The 22,586-nt window shown below is 42.5% G+C and overlaps 1 protein-coding gene across 9 annotated transcripts in view; it reads right to left on the bottom strand.

Moving 5' to 3' along the window:
• The window catches only part of LOC115616106 (Sjoegren syndrome nuclear autoantigen 1 homolog), a 39,300-nt gene extending 16,725 nt beyond the window's left edge, over window positions 1–22,575 (bottom strand). Inside the window, exons 1-3 of one of the 9 annotated variants that reach the window (XR_003994214.1) lie at window positions 22,353–22,575; window positions 20,613–21,401; window positions 4,828–5,886 (exon numbers count right to left, since the gene is read on the bottom strand). Coding sequence is in view for 5 of the 9 variants with exons in the window: in XM_030504967.1 (XP_030360827.1) it covers window positions 20,998–21,401; window positions 22,170–22,227 (462 nt within the window). In the remaining 4 variants the exon portion in view is untranslated. Of the gene's footprint in view, window positions 1–4,827; window positions 5,887–5,963; window positions 8,158–17,999; window positions 21,402–22,169; window positions 22,235–22,352 lie in introns of those variants that run through there. The other 8 variants (XR_004389996.1, XR_004389995.1, XR_004389997.1 and 5 more) reach the window with 8 other exon arrangements.
• Between the last annotated feature and the right edge of the window lie 11 nt (window positions 22,576–22,586).

The following is a 22,586-nucleotide window of genomic DNA, read 5'->3' as shown; positions in this document are numbered from 1 at the left end:
TTGTCCTTTCTAGAACTGTGGCAAAGCATACCAAGATTCATGTAGGGAAGGTTTTATCTTATGGTCAGTAGGCAAAAGTATTCATAAGGGTATATGATGAGATTATTACAGTGTGGAGACTGGCAGGTTTCTAGCTGTAAACCACTTGCAAGCAAGAGCTAAAGGAGGATTTCAGTGTGAAATACAAAACTGATTTGGCATTCCCTATGCCCTCAGGTTCCCCCTGATATGTTCTATACATACTGTCACGGATTCATCCCACAAGAACAGAAAAGAAAAAATAAAGTTAAGATGGAAATTATGTAAATAGAAAGAACATTATCATTGCACAGAAGAGACATGAAAAGAGAAAAAAACTCTCTTCTTTTCAATTATTGCCTCTTTAAAGATGCTGCTGTAGAAGTAAAACACAGAAATTTGGTAATTGCCAATATTCCTTGAAGGTCTTTTCCACCAGCTTCAAAGTTAAGAAGTAAATTAAAGACTTGTTGTGAGCTGACATTTGTCATGAGCTCATTTGTCATGAGCAGGCTGGAGCTCCATCAAAAGGTGTCCAGCGTGGCTACACAACGAGCTGCAAGACCCTTCGTAATCAGCCAGGAAAGATGGGCAGTCCTGGAAGGTCACTGAAGCTGGTTTCTGGTGACTGTTCAGCCCCTCGCGCCCTGCTCCCCTGGTGAGGTGCAGGGCATGACACCATACTTGCCGCTGGAAGACACATCCCCCTCTCTCTGTCCACCTTTGTAAGTTCCCTAATGGTCACATTTAACATAGAAACGTTCTTCATCAGAAGTTAGCCACATCGTCAAAACACCAAACTTCTCATTTGTAAAAACAGAAATGAAATACCAGTGCGATTTATCTAAAGAAAAAAACCAAACCACAAACACAAAAACCGAAACAAAAACCCCAAAACAAACAAGGGCTTACACAAAGCAGGAGCTAAATGGGACTTAGCTACCATGTGGCCCTTGCACAGGTTCCTGTACTGCAACACACTTTGCTCCTGGTGCAATGTACAGTGGCAGGCTCTACACACCACTGAACAAAATGTGTTGGGCAGCTTTTGCTAGTGGGGAGCCTGCTTCACATGCTTAGAAACAGAAAGAAATGTTTCCCTTTCCTAGCTACTGTAATAGCTTTTCCTGACATAGGGAATGAAGAGAAAATAAGCTCTACAAAAGTTATGAGCAAATACTGACCACTTCCTCTTTGAATTCCCATTGCTGTTTTGCCCAAGTGCTGCTTTCCTTTTCTCATGACTGCTTCTGGCGGCACAAAACATGCTTATTTTAACCAGAAGGTAAATATCAGACAAGAGACTGCCCACCTCAAGGTTCACATCTGCACCAGCAGTGCTTCAGGTTTATTCTGTGGTGGGACACAATGAGATCTGACACCAAAACAGATGAGGTCTTGGCAACATGGGAAGCTTTTGGTCCCACGGGAAGAAAGTTCTGTGCTACAGCTGGGAGGTATGTGAAGTACCTGGGGGTTGGAGCGTGGGCCCTGCAGCAAGTACAGCCCCTTCCTACTGGGCAGTTTGCTCTGTTACCTGACACACCGCACGTCGCTGATCAACACATGAGAAGATCCATCCAGTTTTGCAAGAGATACAGCAGAGGTGGAAGTTTGTGGCTTAGCTGCAGAAGACTGTGAAGGGGGAGTTTCATGCGCATGGGATACAAGTGGATGTGTCTGTGACAACGGGACAAGGACATAGCACTGCTTGCCAGTTACCTTGGGAAGAAAATTTATGTCTGTATGTGCTACTGTGGAAAACATGAAATATGAAGGGACAGGTCTCTGTCAAGTGAATTGGGTCTTCCAATTTACATCTCCACCAAGGACAGCAGAGTTCAGTCTTGCATTAGCACGTTACAAACAGGTTGTGGCACTGAGGAATCGTCAGTGCACCAGAATGTCTTGGAAGCCCCGCCATCCCCCTGGAGCTGTGCTGCCTGTAGGAAGAAAGGCAAACCTGAACCTGCAAGAAGGCAAAGAATGCAAACCCTCAGTAGACCTTGAGAGCAATCACATGGAAGTGACTGAATTCACCATCCCATTAGCCAGAGGCTGTGCTGGACAGACACAGCAAGTCTGGCATATTCTGGGCATGTTGGACTTGCATGGGAGTCCAGACTGACAGGGTCTGTGCAGTGGCCATTTCCACATGATTTCCTCTCCTCTGGTGTGATCCCCCAATGGTACTTGTAGCCAAACCTGCAGCGTAGGCTCTACTAATATTTCCGAACCTGATGAGCACTGTGTTTATTTCCTGATGATCTGCCCCTGACCTTGCTGATGGGAAGCTGTAGGTTGTTCTTGCAGCCATTCTCACAGTCACTGCTGCATGGCTTCCCACATCAGGGGTGGAAGTAGGAGATGCTGCTGGTTTGTTGGACCAGCCCTGCTGACACCTTGTTCTCTCTCCTATCCACCCAGACCACTGCATTGCATCCCCTGACTTAGCATTGATAAGGATTCGTGGGGTGCCACGCAGCTCCTTGAGGAAGCCAGAGAATGCGTCGCTGAGAATGATGCTAAGTTAGGCAAGTTGTTCCTTAAGAGAAATACCAGATTTATTTATGGATAGAAAAAGAAAAGACAAAATATAACAGGCAGAAAAAATCTCAAATGCAAAAAAAAAGCTGGACCCATGGAAAAAGACAGTCCTTTGAGCAATACACACAAGTTAGGCGATCTGCAGTTTTAAAACCTGATTTGAATCCTGCTCCCTCACTGTTATCAAAGAACTGGAGGAATGAAGCAGCAAGTGGCCACAGCAAGGACCAGGTTGTGGAAAGACTTTAGGTGTCTGCGCACGCAGATAGGCATCCATCAGGACTTGTAAAAGCTCCCATGAAGTGATCCTAAAGGCATATGCAGTACTGCAGGAACTGCATTGTAAAAGATGAACATTTAAAATGTGTTTGCTCTGACCTTGAGCAGCAAGGAAAGCGTCAAATCCAGAGTGCCAGAGGAATCCCAGACAGCGAAGGAATCTGCCGAGGAAGCGCTGTTGCTCTACCAGGCAGGAGCAGTTTGCACAGATTGCAATTCTGCCCTTGTATTTGCCTCAAAGTCACTGTTTGCTTATTATAAACATTGTTAAGTGAAACATGTAATTCAGGAGAGCAGAACTTGGTCTGCTTTCAGCTGGAATTTGTAGCTTGGGACGTTTCTGAATTCCTGCCTGGGTTCATTTGCAGGTTTTACCAGTCAATCAATGATACTTCTGTCACAAGAATATTTCTCTCACTTCCAAACAGGTGGTCACTGGCAAGTTACATCTTTAAGCCATCTTGTGTGTGTTTTAACATGATAAATTAAAAAGTAGTAGTTTTTGCTTTACAGTGCTCAGTTTGAATGAGTTAAGCACACAATTATGGATATACAAAAAATATGTTATATTTTATTGCCCCCAAAGTCTGGATCTTGCTTTTTTTTTCCTTCTGTGTGTGGTTAACTGCATGGGTTTTTTTGATAGCAGTGTGGGCTGAACCACTCTTTGGAGGTGCCAGATCTATCCATCGACTCTAGAGGGAAGCAAAGACAAGCTGGCTTCTAAGTTAGCCCTCACACTTAGATGCCTATAGAAAGGCTGGACGAATGCAGGCCCCGCTGTAAGCTGTATTCTTTAATCACCTTTCTGTTTAGAGAACGCAGCAATTCTGCCCTCACTGGAGTGTCCTGAATCAAATGCATTGCAACATAAGGAGGGGTGAAAACTCCAAAAATGTTTAAGACACTCCTGAACATAAGCTCAAGCACACGTTGCTGTGAAATGTTACACATGCTTATTCCTATGTGTGTTCAATGTTCAAAAGACTGGTCCCACTCTAGTTTTCATGCTCTCGTTAGCACTTCCAGAGAGTAAACGCTGTCTTTGTCTTTGAAATGGTAAATCCCCCCTCTCCCCAGAAAAACAAACAAAAAAAACCAACCCCCCAAAAGACCCAGAAGAGACGGGGGGGGGGGGGGGGGGGGGGAGGAAGGAAGAAAAGAAAAAGAATGGAAGTGGTGCTGGAACGACGGGCAGCTTGTGACAATCCGGTCGCTGAGGGCCTCGTCGTTTGGAAGCAAACCGAGGACCACCGTGAGCAGCAGCGGGCGGTGGCGCCGAGCCGCGGCCGCGGGAGCCCCGCCGGGAGGCAGCGGGGAGGGGCGGCGGGAGCATCCGGAGCACTGGGAGATCGGGAGCATCGTGCCACCTCCTGGCGGGAAGGGCGAGCCGCCCAGCCCCGGCCTCCCCGGAGAAGGGAGTCCAGAGGGATGATGGGGCTCTAGGGACAAGCTGTAGCGATGATGTTAGCTCTTAGCCCGTAACACGGATGCTTGTTTTTTCCTCTCCAAAATGTGTTGGATGCTGAGACTTCCCCTTCGGTGTACATAACTTCTTTCACAAATGTACTGGTTTTCAAAATTAAATGCTAGAGGCAGCAGGAACATATTGGAAGTGACAAAAGAAACTGTTTAATCTCCTTGCTCGATAGCCAATAAACTGGGAATCAGATTTTACCACTTCTTCGACCAGTAGAAATGATGGGGATGAAGAAACTCCTAAAAATAACAGAATAGCTACAATTTCTGCTTTCTCTCAAGCAAATGTAGCCCTTTGGGAAAGTGCAAGAAATACCATCTGTGTTTCCAAAACTCTGAAGTTAATTTGTTGCAGACATTGCTGTATTTACTGTAAATGGACATATTTTGTGTTGCAAAACAACATGTTGCAATGATGAAAAATAACCTGAATACTCCCATCCAATTAACTCCAAAGGGTTTTCTACCTGGAAAAGCTCCATTTAAAAGATCAGTTTGGTTTGCATCACACATTAAACGTGTTTGTTGGGGTTTTTTTCAAGTTACATTCATACACATATTGACAGCTGTTCACAGAGGAAGCTGAGAGGGGAAACTGTGAAGAAGTTGTGACTTTTATGACAGATCATCTTTTTCTGGTTATCAGACAAGAAGTGTATTTTATCAATAGCTATCATCTTGATGAGAGGTTTCTTCAGAATGGGCAACTCTACAAGCTTTCCTGACAATCTGCTCTTTTCACTGTACCTGCCGTCCCTTCCAGTTCATGTTAAAGGTAAAGCAGAATTTAGAAAATAAATATTTTCATCAAAGTGTTCAATCGGAATTAAAAAAGATTTCAGAACATAACTCTGAGATAATGAGAATTTGCTCGTAATATAGCGTATCTGACAGGAACCCAGGGCAACACTGTACTCTACTTCAGCTGACGGCAGCTAAGCATCTTTGTTTTAAACTATAGCTGGAATGGAGCCATGAAACACAGATGAAAACCTGGATCTGAATTTCCTCAAAGTTCAGTGTGCGCTTTGGGTCCATGACAAAGATAAATTTGGAGCTAGATTTTAATCTAAACTTGTTTGACATGTAGAGGTTTCCGAGTCAAATGTTTACCCTGTGAAATGTAAAAAGGGAGGCAGCACATGGGAGGCTGAGGCACCACAATGCCATGGTTTTATATTTGACTGCAAAGATTTAGTATGTCTGGTTTTTTCTTGTAATACTTGATCTTTGGACAACTGAGAGGTCATCCAGACATCAACTGCTCCTGCGGCAGCAAAAATCCCCTTGAAGTTGTTACCTTGTTTTTCTCGCAGATCCAGACAACTGGGTTATGGGAATGCAGAAAATGTGGAGTCATTTAGGCGAGCGATGATGCAAACACTAAGCAGCGAGCCCCGGAAGGCAGTGCTGTGGCAGAGGGGATGACAAAGCCAGGCACTGTCACTGCTGAGACGAGTTCAGTATAGAAAAATGTTTCTGGAGCTCATACAGGATTCCTCATCCCCGGCTCATTGTTTGGGAGCTTAGATCAATACTGCTGCAGCAAAGATTCCCAATGAGCTGAAACAAAACCAAACATGAATTCATGGGAGTGTTGCCATTCAAGAGCATGCATTTCCCAGTTAAATGAAGGTCAGTCATAAATTACATCTCTGATTCCCTCAGGATTTCTCTCTCTTGCTCTGTTTTGGCAGTTTAAGACCCCTTTGATATTTGAGCAAGGCCTTTCCCTTTGCACATCTGATCTTGATTACGGTTTATGCCAATGGTAATTCTTTACCTCCCCAAGGCAGCAATTTTGAGGAGAGGGAAAGCAAGCACAGTATGGTTGTTTAGGAGAGAGGCACACTGCACAGTGTTTTAACCATTTCTCCATTTTATAGCTGCATCTCTTACCCAGGGATCGCCCTTGCACACAGCAGCACTAACACTGAGCAATTCCTATGGGAATGCCCCATGTCCATCAGTGAGATCACTGTGTCTGGAGGCAGAAAAAAGCAGGTTGTGTATTTACATATCAAAACACTGAGTTATGAAGGATAAAGCTGTGGTTTGGATAGGTTTTTAGATGGTTTCTGTTTCCAGGTGAACATGGAGTAATCAGGTATCAATAAGCACCAAAGTTTTTCTTCTGGCTGCAAAGCACAGCAGCCAGGGCTCAGGGGTTGCCCTCCCCACCTCTCTCCCAGCTTACAAAATGAAGGGGAATGTTCTTGCTCAGTTTCTGGAATGCAACTTTGTAAAAGGAGGGTAGATTTCCACATGGATCAACTTTGTGCCAGTCAGAATTGCTAATCTGCTAAACCAAAAATATACTGGGGCTTTGCATGAGGGAATGGGGTGGGTGAAACTGAGTCCTGCACTGTTTTTCCATGTATGCAAAAGACAGAGGCAAACGTTCCAGCTGAGAGTATGTTGAGAGCATTTGAGACAATGCGAAGGTAGTAAAAAATGTTGGATGCTGATTTGCTTTTTCCTGTGGGTGGTATGAAGCATTTTGTTACAGGCAATTACAATTGAAGTAAGATTTTTCATGTTAGTTTGTAATTTGTAACTTCATTCTTTCATTGCTTTCACTTCACTGGCTTTGTTATACCATGAGCTCCTTGGGTTCATTGAAGCTTTTGATGAAGTTTGCAATGTGGAAGGCTACTAAATATGAATAACTGTTCTTGAAACTCTGGCACCAGCAATCTACTCCCAAACAAGAAATACCCTTATAGACTTAGGGGGCAACATACAGAAAGATTTAATTGCCTTCCAGGCACTACAGACGCCATCCTGTTAGAAAGACCAGCGTTGGGCACAGTGCGTTGCGTAAAGGTGACCACAAACATTGCACCGGAAGGTGCAGGCAGCTGGCAACTTGTGGAAGTTTGGTGTTTCGTCCTGGTGCCTGGTAGAAACACAACCAGCAGAACTGACAGGAACCCTTGTTTTGTTTTGTTTGCTTGTGTAATACAATTTAAAAGCTTAAATATATTTTTAAATGTGTCTACATGCATTTTAAATGGGCGTTAATAGAACCCCCCATGTACACTGTGTTTTGCCATGAAGATACCAAGGAAATGAGATGAACAAATGATACTCGCAACATTTTCCCTGGAAGAAAAAAGTTTCCTCACTCCTCATACATAAGCCTTTCGCAAAAGTAATGCAAAACTTCCACAGCGTAGGAGAGAAACAAAGCTGTACCAGATTTCACTATTCCAGTGACACAGCAAACTTGCTCGAGGAGCATTTTATAAGCCAAAATTTCCACTTAGCTAATGGTAAGATGAGATTTCCCCCTTTCCTTTATTACTTGAATCAAACTTTGAGTATTAACTTGGAACATACAACTTGTGAAGTACACCACATGAAGGGAAATAGTGTTTATTATGTCTGTACATTTTCACCGAGGTGCAAAGGTTAAAGAGTTAGCTGGGGGCCCTCCAGCCTGCCTGGGTAGCTGTGGGTGAGAGCGTGAGCCGGTGGGGAGGCCCAGCACTGGACTGCCAGCAGCGGGTGGGCGCCCAGCCTTGAGAGGCGAACGCTGCACAAGGAGAGCTCTCCTTCACTGTGTCCTTCTCTCATAAATCCACCTCATTATCCTAATGAGCAGAGCTGCGTCCCTCTGCTGCAAGCCTTGCTGCTTTACAGAAAGGGGAAGTAAATAAAAAGGAACAATGCTGGCTGCTGCTGCAGGAGGGACACAGGGAGGGAGAACAATAGTCCTGACCCTCCTCCCCGCCACCACCCTGTTAGGAGGGAAGAAGCAGGATGGCTTTGTGCACGCCCCTGGAGTTATTCCAGATCAGAACTGAAATCCGACGCTGGGCTCGTCAGCATCTGCTGAAGGAAAAAGCAAGTAAAATAGAGGGCAGACGCATATTGTTTTCAAGGCTCTAAGAGAATGTTGCTAAGGAAAGAAAAGGATGGGATACAAGGCTTTGCAATCTCTGAGTAACTAACACACTATAAACACTGACCTGAGCTCTAATAACAGAATCAAGTCTTTGCTTTATTATTTATGCCTTTGCATTTTTTTTAGAGTAAAAATGCAGATTTTGGTTTTTAAGTTAAAACTTTACAAATTTGTCTCAAAACACATATTTTAGTTCATTTTCTTGCTTTTGTATTAGTTTAAGTCTTCTGGTAAGCACAAAAACTAGAAACTTGTTTTTCTGTAATGAAATCTTAGATTCTTATTTACTACATGAATTGGGGTGGCTGAAACTCTAAGGAAACCACAAACTACCATAAGATTTATTATAAAAAAAATTAAAGTCAAAATTAGGTGCAGCCCTACTCATTGTTTTCTTTAGTTTTGTCATGTTCCCTCTTACTGTCCCCTCCGTGATGACTGAAACAGATCATTCAGGTCTAGATTGCATATTACGATAAACACAAAGCCTCCTTTATATTGTTTGGGCCAAACTAAAAGCATTTGTCGAGAATAACAGTGGAATGGCATCAAAATTCATCTTCATTTGCTGAGGATTTAATTATTTCTATTATTGCAATAAATTATTCTTCACGGTAGATACTAAATTTATATATTTTTTTAATAAAAAACGTTTGAAAAACTGTACCATTTGCCAGTTCTTGTTACGCTCTCAGGAAAATTCCTCTGGATGCTCTCAGCAGCTTACCCTCTCTTTTTCAGTGTCAGTTTTACTGAAATCATCTTCCTCCTGCCCTTTACACAGTGTACTTACTTCTGTCATTAGCACCAGTTTGATAAGTTATTCCATTTCTACATCCCATCTTCAGTCTCCAGCTAGATCATGTGATGGTTTTGGCCTTTCGGACTTCAAATAAAGCTCTGTTAAGTATTAGAAAACCCTTCTCTTCCACCATCTCCCCATTTACCCTTCCTGTACTCATTTCCATGAGCTAAATATATTGTGATGTTAAGAGGTCCCTTAGACCCTCTTTCAGCCCTGAAATTGCTTGTTCCTCTAACGTTCCCAATTCTGGGAAGCATCATGCCAGGCTGGTATTTCTTCTGGCAGAAGAAAGGCCATGTACTGGATGTGCTTTCTGCCAGGAACAGGCAACCTTCCCTTCCCCTGCCATCCCGTGGGCCTTCCAGCTTCTGCTGGCCTGGAAGCTCCAGAGCTGTGTCTTCAAAGCATACATGTGCAGGCTCCATGACACCTGCACAGCACATTTGGGCTGGTCTGGAAGGAGCTTCCCTGACACATCTGAGTAAGACAGTGACTGGAGAAAGCTGGGCGAAGTTGCTGAAGATAGTAAGAGATGAATTTAAATATTTGAGTAAAGAAAGCAAGTTGTGTGCCATAGCACCTACAACCACAGACTACAAGAATGCCTTTCTTAAAGCCATCATAATTGCATCTTATTTGATTGAAGTATAGCATGGGGTGACCAGCTTCTAGCATTCAAAAAGACATATCAGGCCAAGCACAAAGCACGAGACTGCCATTAATGTCATGAAAAAGATCTAGAATTCTTCATATTTGCATTTCTGTGCCTTTCATGTTTACTAGCTTTTGTATTTCAACTTTTTCTTTACAAGAAACAGAAATATAAATTCAAATGGGGAGAAGAACAAAGAAAATGCCTTGATTTCAGGAGCCAGGCCTCTGAGAAATGCACCAAGAATCTTGAATCTTAAAGTCCAGAGCATTGGCAAGCGGAGCACAAGACTCTCTAACGTTCAGTAAGCCTTGCGGTATAAAATCCTCTTGGGCACTTATTAAATTCTTAGAATTATCTCAAAACTCATTGCAAAATTTTAAAATCAGTTTTGTTACCTTCTTTGCTACCATACAGGACACAGCACTAGAATGAGAACTTATAGCTGTAGGAATGGAACACTTCAAATTCCAGTAACACTGCACAGCTACTTTGGCTGGGTTTAGGGGCTTTGCTCATGCTAATGAGATTATTTTAGCTACAAATTGAATCATAATTTCATGATTTAACAGAATCCCAATGTAGCAGAGGTAGCATCAAATAGCTTGGGCAGCATATGCACACACACCCCCCCCCCCCCCCCCCGGTATATTGTAGAACAGAGAAGAGACTCCCAAGTCCTTCTGACTGCCTCACTGTTCGCCTGCCTAGGGTGTTTCTGTACGGCACACATTGCCTTCATTTATTTAATCACCTGCTCTTTCCCAGCTCCCACATGGCCCCTTGTCCCATGGTTCTTGCAAAAAAACTGGCTTGTTCACGTGTGGTGGGAATGACTGGCTTGGGACATGGAGGCTGTGCTTGGCCTGAGCATCCGGACTCTGAACAGGTACTGCATTTAAAATCTCTCCTGGATGAGATTATTCAGGAAATGTACTGGTAGCCAAACAAATGATTTTTGATGAGTCTTTAAAACATTTGTCTGTGCTTTCCCACCAAACATCCAAACGCAGAAGTTACTTAAAAATGTTCATGCAAGGTGATATGGAAAGTTTTAATTTAAGTTCACAGAAGTCAAATTACACTTCGTTGCATTTGGGCACTGCTGACTTCACCAACACCTAAAGCTATAAAATACATATGGATGTAATCTAAGTCAAAAGGGTCATCTTGACATCTGAGAACCAAGCTTCAGTCTAGCTACATCAGTGTAAGGATACATGGTGTAATAATACATGGCATACCAAGGCAGTGAAAAGGAATTTAACTAACACTTACAGCCAAATTTCAATGTGCAATGTCTTATTAAGCTCATATAAAAGAATAAAAAAACAAACCCCAAAACAAACAAAACCAACAAACTGGACAGGTCTGAGAAAAAAATCCATGTTTTAGCCAGGCAGGACTCGCAACCAAGAAACTGCACACAGGAGTGTAGCTACTGGAAGAATAATTGCTTCGTAATGACAAGCAAACTCAGCATTTTTTTTTCACCTTCCCCTTCAATGTAATTGGCTTTCCTTGGAGCAAATTATCCCATTTATTATTATTCATACCTTAAAAGAGAAAGAAAATTCTTCCCCTACTCAGCCCAGTAATGATGTAGGAGGGAGTGAACTAAAAAAAAAGAAGGAAAAGAGAAAAGCCCTCTCACTTGCAACCCTGCTCAATTCAGACCAAGGGCAGCAATTCTGTCCCTTTCTGCTTTTCCTCTCTTGGAGGGAGGCCAGTACCAGACACTGCTCTGCCCCAGGTTCTTTCACTACATTATCAGAAGTCTGCCCTTTCTTTGTCATCTTTGTCAGAGATGAAATGATGTGTGCTAATAAAAGAAAACAGTCTGCCTGGTCTGGAGGAGTCAGTTTGTCACCAAGACTTTGCTATCAGTAAATAAAAACAGAAACCTTTATGCAGACCAGCAGGATTTTAGGCAGGGTGAAAATAACTGAGCTACTGTCCTCTTCCAAAAACAACGTTTGCATTCAGTCACCCCAGACAGCAGGAAAACCAATTGTTGCTAAAAACGTTACAGAAGTCTGTGCAGACACTGTTGGTACCCAGAGATTTCACAGCATGCAGACTTTTAATTGCCTCTCCTTCATCTCTGCAGATGAAGGCATCTGGAATGTTTATCTCTAGCACATCTTACTGTGGAATATATTGGTCTGTAAAATAGAGCAGGATTACAAAGAAAATTGCTGAATACAATGTCTTGACGTAACTTTTTACAAGTAGCCTTACCGTGAGCATACTCCACTCTATCTTAGGACATGTTTATTACTTTGCAATACAGGTCGCATTCAGAGCTTTCAAGAACTACACAGCTGACCTATAACAGCCCCATCAATGAAATCATTGATCTGCAAGCTCCAGCATTATATTCCTTTTTCTTCTTCTTGAGTTATAGTCTTTTATCACAGTACAATCATTTCTGGAACAAACTCATGTCACTCTGTACACAGCCTTATACTAATTAAATTAGAGCATGCCATATAGACCTTCTTTATTTGCAGAAGACTGTAACAAAGTCAGCATTTGCTAAGACAAGGATATTCTCTATGACAAACATAATACACTTCTGTTCTTTAATCTCTGCGGTGTATCAGGAATGTCATGTTCCATCCATCACTTCAAGCTACAAGTCTTTTAGGGTGGGATTTTCATAGGATGAAACTCCTCTCAGATCAGGTGTCTTGTTTCTCTACCATATAATATTCTTACCCCATCCAACCATAATTTTTCTGACACTATCAAACTGAATGAAATCTGTTTATTTTTGCAAACATTTTTTCCAAGTGTGCCAGACCACATCTGGACAATATGAAGATATTGAAAGGATCTCTCACCCACCACATGGAAGAGCAGCAGCTTGGGATAACTAACACTGTAAGCAACGGCCTAGGAAATGGGGGCAACAAAAGCTGGGCAGCAGGAAGAGTAGGACAGGGCTATAAGTGAGATTTTACACTGTAGCAAGACTGGGGGGGTGCTACTAAAAGCAGAGGGTGCACAACCTAATGCAAGCTGTTAATGACCAGCATATTTAAATTGTCCATGGTGACACTGTTTAGTGTGTGGTGTCCCTGCCCATGGCAGGGGGGTTGGAACTAGATGATCTTAAGGTCCTTTCCAACCCTAACTATTCTATGATTCTATGTGCCGTTACAGATGGACTAGAGTTCAGATCCTCGCCTGTATTTAAACACCAAGGAGCCTCGATGTCTAGAAAACCCTTAAAAGGTGTTGGTACAAATACCTGTTGGTCTTACATAGACTACCACAAGCTAATAAAAAGTCTTTTGAAAATGAGACCAAACAGGTGGTCTGCAAAGACAAGCTATCTGAACAAGTTTAGGCTTGTGAAAGGTAATTAGTAGCTATCATTAAAAGTTCTCTCTGTTCTTCAGACCCATCTCCTACAGCCAAGTCCAAAACACCTGTGAGTAGGGGCTTGGAGAGAGCAGGTCCGGGAAGTGAGAGTAGCTGCTCCGGAACCAGGATACATTGTCATGAGAGGCATATCCATGGAGAAATGAATAATACTTTTAAACATTACCATGACACTGCATGGGATGTGAAGTGAGTAATAGCAAAAAAGTATGCGAGTAGTCATTTATATCTATCCCTTCTCCCAACACACAGGTTGTGGAAGCATAATCCAGTTGGTTTATGTCAAACATCAAACAGGACACGAACCCCTGGGAAGCAGTCCAAGCCACAGCATTCGGTTGAGACTGAAAAAGCAAAGCCTCCATTCTTAGATCTGTCCCTGATTTGAGGCAGATTACTACCAGGCATCATTGTTTATCAAGGGGGACAAAGATATTAACATTCTCTGTAAGATACATGGCAATTTGTTGATTTGAAGCACTTGTTTATATATTCCATCTATATATATATGTATATGCTCAGCATTTTAAAATGCTTTTAAAAATAAAACCAGCAATGGCATAAAACCAAATCTTGTTTCAGTTAAATTACTGCTATACAGGTTTCTTTCTGACATTCCCGAAGAAAACCCACACATTCACATGCACAACATGACTGTGCATGGCAGAGTGCCATGGGAGGCCTCAATGGAATACTTCATTAAAAAACAAACAAACAAACAACTGAAAGTACCTTCCAAATTGAACAAGCAACACTTGTTGCAAATCATTGAAACTACTAAGGGGCACCACAAAACTTGCAACTTGACTGAAGGATTAGACAGCATCTGATCAGGAACTCTGTGTACGACACAGTGAATACAAACCACTTAGAAGCTCAAGGGCTTCAGTGGAACTTGGGCATCAGTATTTTTCCCCTCGGCCACAAGTTTCTGAAATTGAACGACGCGAATCTAAAGCAAAACCACCTTAGGCTTCAGAGAAAAACCCTAAAAGTGACAGGATTTAAAAAAAATACCCTTCTTATGGAGTCGTATCTAATGCTGCATGTCACTAAACAACAGAACCCTGAGTTTCAAGAACACAAACAGATTACCCTTTTCTAGCAAGCCCAGTGACTCCTGTGTGCACAAAATTTCACAAGTGTGTCCACATGGTTGATTGCTTTTTGGTCAGGCAAATTAACCCTTGCTGAGCCCGACACTGCAGCAGCTACACTGCTTCTGGCTGTACCTGAGCTCGTGTACTTTAAAATAACCTGGTTCCGATCAGGTTACTGCATTCCTCGTGACTGACACCATGGACTGGGTTTTCTTTCTTCTTCAGCTTGCTTCAGTGCAACAGTAAACTACAACCATTATAATCCTTGGTTCCAATCTCACAACACTTTACCATGAGCCAAGCTAACAAAGATGCTCCTCTCTCATCACAGATGGGTGGTCTCTACTAGAACAGCAGCTCCTCTTTTGCCCCACAGCCCCAGGGGATGAAGTACCCATTGTCTTCTTGCTAACAACAGTTCCTGAGGAAAGACCTTGGGTTTGTCAATTATAGCAAGTAACCACATTTACTGTTGGACAGCAAGCAGCACAAATCTCTAGCAGGATTTCTGTTACTGAATGAACAACTGCATAAGTGTATGAAGAATTACTGCTAGTTTTTGTTTCCAAACACCTGACAGAATATGATTCAGCCCTGAATACTAACTATATTGAAAAAACTCATCACGCAAGTCTGTCATGCTGATTTTCAACTCAGTGTTCTTACTGTACAAGGAAAAAGAGGCTTTAAAAAAATTAAAGCTTGCAGAATATGAAGAGGATTTTGTTTCGAATTAAGACAAGCCCAATCAGAATGGGTCTCTAAGTTGAACTGACTTGTTAACAACCATATAACAACAAAAAGAGAATACTACAAATAATAATCTTATCTGATTCTGAACACAGATAGGGAGATTTGAAGACATTTAGGAAAGGGAGTTGCTATTTTTTTTACTATGCTCAACTAAATCAACTATATGAAGTGGTTTAAAAAAAAAATAGGTAAGTTACAGATCTGTCATGGCCTATGATGGAAATATTTTTTTTTAAAGTGTTCTCATATACCACATATAAACGGAAAAACCTCAAAAGCTCTCACTGGAGCATGAGAACCTACCTATGTATATGAAGCTCAAAAAATAACACCTATGAAGATTTAACTTTAAAATGCTCCATGACCAGTATATTCAGTATCATACTTTGAAAAACATTTAAAATTGTCAAAAATTGTTCAGGCTCTTACTTTGTTTTATAGTCTCTTCCTAACACTTCTGTCACCTTGAATGAGGCTGGTCACTGCAGGAAGCTGTGTGTCTGCCTCTAAAGAGATAATAAATGAGAACACTCTGCAGTATTATAAATCCTTCAGAGCCAAGTACACATATTCTATAAAATACAAGTGGTGGCAAGCAGAGAGAGGAGAAGTCATCCCACATAACTTCATATGTCTTGAAGTGAGGTGCAAGCAAAACTGAAGCTCCCATCACAGAAGTGGAATCGCAATCAATCCTACCTCGAGAGTGTGATACAACTTTTCTCAAATGCCTTTTCTTGAAGGTGATCTCTGTCTACAGGTACCTATTTTCCTCCAATACAGATGAAGCCTATTCCAAGAGTAACATTTTCCCATTTATGATGTTCAAATTAAGCATACTTAAAAAATATTACCAGCTTTGAATGATGTAACAAGCAACAGGCTTGCTACAATCAAAATGCAAAAATCTGACATTATTTTGAATGCCACTGCTAAGTAAGATATCCAAGTTTGTACTAAAACTTACTAACTTACTGTAGCGGTCACTGCAGCATATTGATAATCTAATCATGCACAAATAGACAAAAAATAAAATGCAGATTGTTCCACCCCCAGATCTTGCAAATCTACTTTTGAAAAGACTATAAAATGAGTGTTTTATTAGGCCCACTTCTTCTAACATCATATTACTGTAAAATCAGACTACAACACTGAACTACTTTTCACACAAATCCCATCAGCTAAAGCTATGAGTGACCAAATAATATACATCTCCTTTTTCTGCAAGTCTGAACCTCTCCATCATGTTTTATTAACAGCTAACATGCAAGTAAGTTTTGACCTGCACACATCTGGTTTTCACAGCTAGATATTGAACAAAACTTCATCTGAAAACCAATTGAGGAAGACAACAATCAAGGACCACTCTGGGGCAACCAAAATCAAAGACATTTATAAAGCAGTTAAGGGGCAAAGAACAAAAACCCCTCAAAATATTCCCAGTTCAAAAAAGGCTTAGAACAGTCACTAGAGAAGCAGTGTGCTGGATGTCTCCCCCCACCCAGTAACAAAACAATCAGTGCACAAACTAACCCAAAGGCTAATCTGTTCTTCCTCCAACGGGGGGGGGGGAGGAGTGGGGGGAGGGGAGGGGACAGGGCAGGAAGAGGATATAAATATCTATATTAAAAACACACACATCCATCAAAACCAAAGCTAAATGATCTAGGAAAACTTGTCTATCCATCTGTTAAAAAACCAACCAACACACAAAAACAAATCAGTATTAAAGCATCTATTGATACTTCTTCACTCACCACTGAAACGGAAACAAAATAAGGGGACCCCCTCCTCCCCCCCCTTAGACAAACTCTTTTATTTACTTCTTGCATAAAACCCCAAGAGCCCAGGATCTATTCAAAGGTAATTTGAGCAATTGCCACAGGCTACATCTCGAAGTTAAGGATAATTTCACCAACTGCCACAAACTACACCTACTAACTCCAATTTCTCTTAACAAGCAAAATCATCTAAGTAGTAACAGATACTGGTCTTCTGTGCAGGACTCTACACAATGAATTAACTGTAGACATTGGATCCTCTTGCTAACAATCCTCCGAATGTTCTTGTTCCAGAATTAAAGAGTACCTTGTTCCAATTTAGCTTAAGCCACTTAATCCATTTGGAGTGAGACGCACAGATACCACAAGAGCTAGATAGAATTGATAATCAATTCTGAAATTGCAGTCCAAGACCCAGTCATCTGGGTTTAGATTATATCTTGCTTAATTGTTTGAATGGACAATTCTTTGGCTGTTTGAAGATGTCTGGTCTTCCTAGTCTGAAGACTTCCTAGACCAAGGAAACACGTCTTTTGCATTCACCAAGAGCCAACAAATTGCCACCTTTCTGCCTAAAATCTCCAAGGCTTCTCTTAAAGTCTCACATGGAGTGCATCTAATACACTGACAGGACTTAGGATTCTTTATAAGCCCCAGGTCATTCACCAATTACTTTTCAGAGGAGATCTACCAGGATAAGAAACACTAGTAATGCATTCTGCGTGAACCTGTCATTACACTTACCCAGCAAACAGGAGGCTCAGATTCCACATCCTCCAGCTGGAACCAGCCACAGCACAGCTGAGCATGCCAGTTTGTGTGGCCAGGAAGAAGTAAATGCAGACAGAGGAAGCAAAATGTAGGTTGCCTCTGTAGCTTACTTGTCAATGGATGTAAAGGAGGGGGAAAAGTCCACCCTTTCAGTGAACCTCAGCTTATTTCTAAAATTTCATTTATTCTGTAGCAGCTCACACCCCCTAATGCTCCAGTCTTCACAAACCAGGATGCTACATCCGTACTTTCACTTCAGGCTCCACCCCAGAAATTACGGCCCACGTTAGTCCACTCACCTCCATTGCTGTTGAGGTGATCAGCAGAAACTGCCTGCAGGGAGGTACCTGAACTGAACTGAAGGGTAACTGCCTCTGCAGAGACAGTTACAGATTGTAAGCAACTGCTTGTACATGCGACTTCACCTTGTGGCTTGTATAATCACCTCTACACAGAAAATTACTTCAACATACCACCCACAAGCAGTTTCTTTGGTAACCACCAAACTCTATCATACATAACAAACTTCGTTTATTTGTCAGGAGTCAACATTCAAATGTGTTGAAAAACCTGCTGATCACCAGAGTCATACATGCTAGATACATACATATTAACAAGTATTGCTATAGAAGCTGATAATGATCATCTCTCCTCCAGTTATGTGCTGTTATTTAGAAACGAGGTGGAGACACCACTATACAAATTCAGGAAATCAGACCAGTGCTCTAGATGTGTTTCACTGGAGCTTTGAATGAAGCACAGGTCAGAGTTTCAAGAACTGTCTCCTCACATACCAGACACCCAACACAGCACTTTAGATTAGGCACTACAATTTGGTAACCTGAATTTGTGTCATTAAGGCTCCTAGAGTTTAAGCACTCAAGTAAATTTCTTGATCTAACACACAGTGTCATATAAAATCAATATAAAAAAGTAAGTCAGGAATAAATATGATGCTTTAAGTATATAACCTGACTCATTTCAGGCAAACTTTCCCTTGCAGTCTAGCCCTACGGAGCTGCTGTAATCTGCAAATTATCATTTCTGTTCTAACAATATTGTGTTAGATAATCTAGTTGGCATGTGTTCTAGTCTACATAAACTGAAGCTGTTTAAGAAAAGCTATTTATGACAAGATTTATACTACCTGAAAAAGGTTTACCACTTCAATAACAAAACACAGTAAGTTCATTCAAGTTAATACAAAATATAACGATAAGAGCTATTTTTGAGTAACAACTCTGCAGGCGCACTTACCGCACAACGACTGCCACACTCAGGAGTTCTTCTACAAATAGGCAAACCCTAGATACATGATATTATTGCTCTCCATTTGTGAATCTCAGTTTAAACAGAAATTTTACAGACTGGCGTCACTAAATGGAATTCTAACACCATTCCAACCTTTTATTTGAAAGTTGGGAGGCCCCAGTGTGTGTAATGCCACCAGTTACATTTTTTCCTTTAGTTTTCTAACATAAAAACCGAAACAACCCATCTCCAGTATTTTAGCTTTGACACTGTAATAGCTACACTTAGATGTAACAATGGTTACAAAGTAGATTTCCCTAAAAACTTACAAGGCTTCTCTTAAAACGCTACTTTTAACAGCTACGTCGACAAGAGGAGGCGTTATTCATAATATACGAATATTCTAAGGCAAACAAACCTGGAATTATTGTCTGAGGCAAGACATTAACTGTGCTGTTCTGTATAAATGAGTGTTCTAAATGAGCTTTCTACATCTTTTTTCCACATTGACAATTTCAAGTTCCCTTCCAGATAATAAGAAGCAGCAGTTTACATAGGTAATTCTTGAATTAAAAAAAAAAGTCCTTGCTCTTTAGTTAATACCTTTTCTTGAGTCTTCCTTTTTGGATGTAAATTAGTTATTACTACCAGGCTAAGAGAAGAGAGTATGCCAAGAAACATCCAGTCCAATAAATCACTACTTTGCTACTAAAAAATATCAACATTTTTGTGTTTCATTTCAATATAAACGAGGTAGTCCTGAGTATTGCAGTACTACAACAACAGCAGTACCCCTGAGATTGTCTGATTTTATCACCTCAGCATTACTTGAAGAAAACCAGTGGAAATGCCATACAAGCAAACTATCGATGAGCTCGTTCACACGAGTACCTGACGTAGCATGCAACCAGAAGAACGTAAAACTTGCTCCATACTATTGGTGAAAAGCTACTACTGAAACTATTCATATCTACATACCCTTTGTACTTGCACCTGAGAGACATGGTTATCAAGTAAGGAGGTTACAATTGCACTTCTTTCAATCTAGTTCATTGGTACAGAATGAAGATTTGACTGTAAGATACAGTTTAAAAATAAAGTTACTGCTATGACACATGAAGGAGGAGGACAAAATGCACACGTACATACACGCACACAGAGAGGTTTAGTAACTACTAGCAATAGAAAACAGGATTACATTGAGATTTCTGCCATGCTGTTGCCTCCTCCCTCATCTCTAAACTAGGTCCTATTTTAACCTCATCTGTAAGAATGCCTGACAACTGCAAACTACTTCTAATCTCATTTCAATATTTCATTTTACGTATTTCTCACCATTCCAGGTTATTCACTATTCTCCGCAATCTTAGTACAATTATTTAACAGATCAATATACAGCTAAAGGCCACTAAAAATCAGGTTTCCAGAAGTTCTATTATTTGCTTTTAGCTAAGATTACCTTCTTGGGCCTTGTTTTATCTCTTAGTATTTTGATTGAACCCCTGCATTTTCTTCTGGACTTCTAGGCACTATATAAAGACAGTCACCTTTTCCTTATCCGTAAGTGGATTAGTTAATTTGAGTTTACACGGTGTGGCTGACTGCAGTGCTGTGCCCAGCATGATGGAGGCATGAACTTGCAGCAAACCCCGTCTTTCACTACAGTGTGCCTCCTTTCTAAACAAGGCTTTTGAGCACAGCTTCAGAAGATGCAGGAATCATATACAGTCTAAACATGTTCAGCCTCCATAACTTGCATTAATCATGTTTTCTCACCTTATCCTTCCATTAATCCAGGTAATTAAGAGATGATTGTAAACAGAACTTATCTTTACGCATGCATCAGACCGAACTCCAAACTCCCAGAGGAAGGTACCTGATCTACTTGCATCCACCAGTTTTCAATCAAAGGGGAATTCACTGGTAGCCATCCAAAACTGACCAATAAAAAAAACGGTATTTTTTTCCCTCTCTTCAGAACAGCCTCGAAGCATCACCATATCGAAACTGACAGTCTCACATCTGCCTCAACTACCTATTTGCAATAAAGCTTTGTAGTGTTTAAATAATTTTTTTTTAAACAGCAAAAAGGCAACTTTATTTCATCTATTTTCTAGTGCATTTAAAAAAATAACAAAACATACAGAAAGGTTGGAAGAAAAATCCCTTTCTGCTTATACTGCTGTTGTAAAGTTCTGTGGCTAACCACATTTCTCACCTAGTGGAATTTTACCACTGTGGAGTCCAAACTTTTGACTGTTTCACGTTACAGTGGTTTTCAGTTCTGGTATATGCTTTAAGCTTCCCACCTCCTTCTTCAGGACATTAAGTAAAGTTCTAGAACTGTCCAGAATCTTCATGTAAGCAGCTTCAGTTTCAGCAAGAATCTTATCAAGCTCATTCCGTGAAGCTACCTTTTGGGCCAGGTTTTCACATACGCACTCCAGTTTTTCACTCAGGACCTGGATTTCATGCTGGAGTTTATTTTTTTCCTCTTCTGCTTGCTGGATTTGCTTGTTCAGTTCTTCTTTTTGCATGCACAAGTCTTCAATGCATTTCACTAGTTCATTATTGTAACCCTGAAGAACAGCTCCCTGCTGAGTCATCCTCCCAGAGCTCTGCCACTGCTCCCTGAAGTCCCCTCTCAGCAACAGCCTTCTGCGCTCTAAAAAACCAAACCAAACACCACACAACAACAACAAACAAAAAACAGGAAGAAAAATTCTGTAAGAGAGTTACCACGAACAATGCTATGCTAGCACAGATGGAGGTTAACACGCCACATCTCTTCCTTTGTCAGGAAGGGTGCAGGATAAAATGGGGCATCTACACCTTTGCTGAAAGCTGATCTCTCCTATGATACCTTCATGGCAATACTCTAGAATCAAAATACTTCCATATGTTTTGTAACACCCTAATACCATTCCGAACAGAATGATACCTCAGACTTCAAGGATTTGGTCGGAGATAACTAAACGACCCTTTCCCCGGCGACGCCTCAGCAGTCACCACCACGATCCCCTCGGCCTCTTATGAAGGGGCTCTTCCTCGCACACTGAGCGCCAGGCACCGCTTTCCTCAGGAGAGCGCGGGGCCCCCCGAACTACCCGGTCTGCCGCCGCCGGCTCCTCACGGGCGCCGACATGGCGGCTGCCCGCGCCCCGCACGAGCTGCCTGCTCGCCAGAGGCGGCCGTTAGCGCCCCTCCGCCGCCATTCCCCCGCTCCCACCCCGCACCCGGCCACGAGCCTTCCTGCCGCCAGCGCCTCGCTCCCCCAGCGGGCTGCGGCCGCCCGACGGCGCTTCCTCAAGGGCCGGGAGCAGGGCCCCGCCACCACGCATCGGGAGAAACCGGCGCCAGCGCCGCAGGGGCCTGGCGGCTGGGCCTGACCCGCCCGGCCGCCGCCCCAGGGACATTTTAACAACCTCCTCACCGCCGAGCGCTTCCTCGCAGAAGACGAGCAGTACACAAAATGGCTCCTGCCTATACATCAAGTGCCTGGGCGGAAGGGGAGGAGGGGGTAGGTAAGAAGAGAACCTTCCCGTTCCTATCTCATGCCCGGGCGCCGCTCCCCCCGCCCCACCGCTTCTCTCGCAATTCCCCCTACTGCCCCCACCTGCCTGGCGTTCCCGCCCTGCTGGCTCCCACCGAGAAAACGGGCTGCCCCACCGTAGCCCTGCTCCCTCTTGGCCCGCCCGTGCGGGAAAGGCACGGGCGGCGAGGCGCGGCCCCGCCGGCAGCGCGGCCCCGGGCTCCCTCGGCCAATCAGCCGGGCGCGGCCGGCCAGCGGCGGCTCCGACCGGCAGTGCCTCGGAGGCGCCGGGTGAGGGGTCACGGAAATACCCGAGTG

Source organism: Strigops habroptila, chromosome 1, assembly GCF_004027225.2.
Source record: "Strigops habroptila isolate Jane chromosome 1, bStrHab1.2.pri, whole genome shotgun sequence".
Taxonomy (NCBI): Eukaryota; Metazoa; Chordata; class Aves; order Psittaciformes; family Psittacidae; genus Strigops; species Strigops habroptila.
The sequence above is the reverse complement of the archived record's forward strand: the minus strand, read 5'-3'. Positions and strand labels throughout refer to the sequence as shown.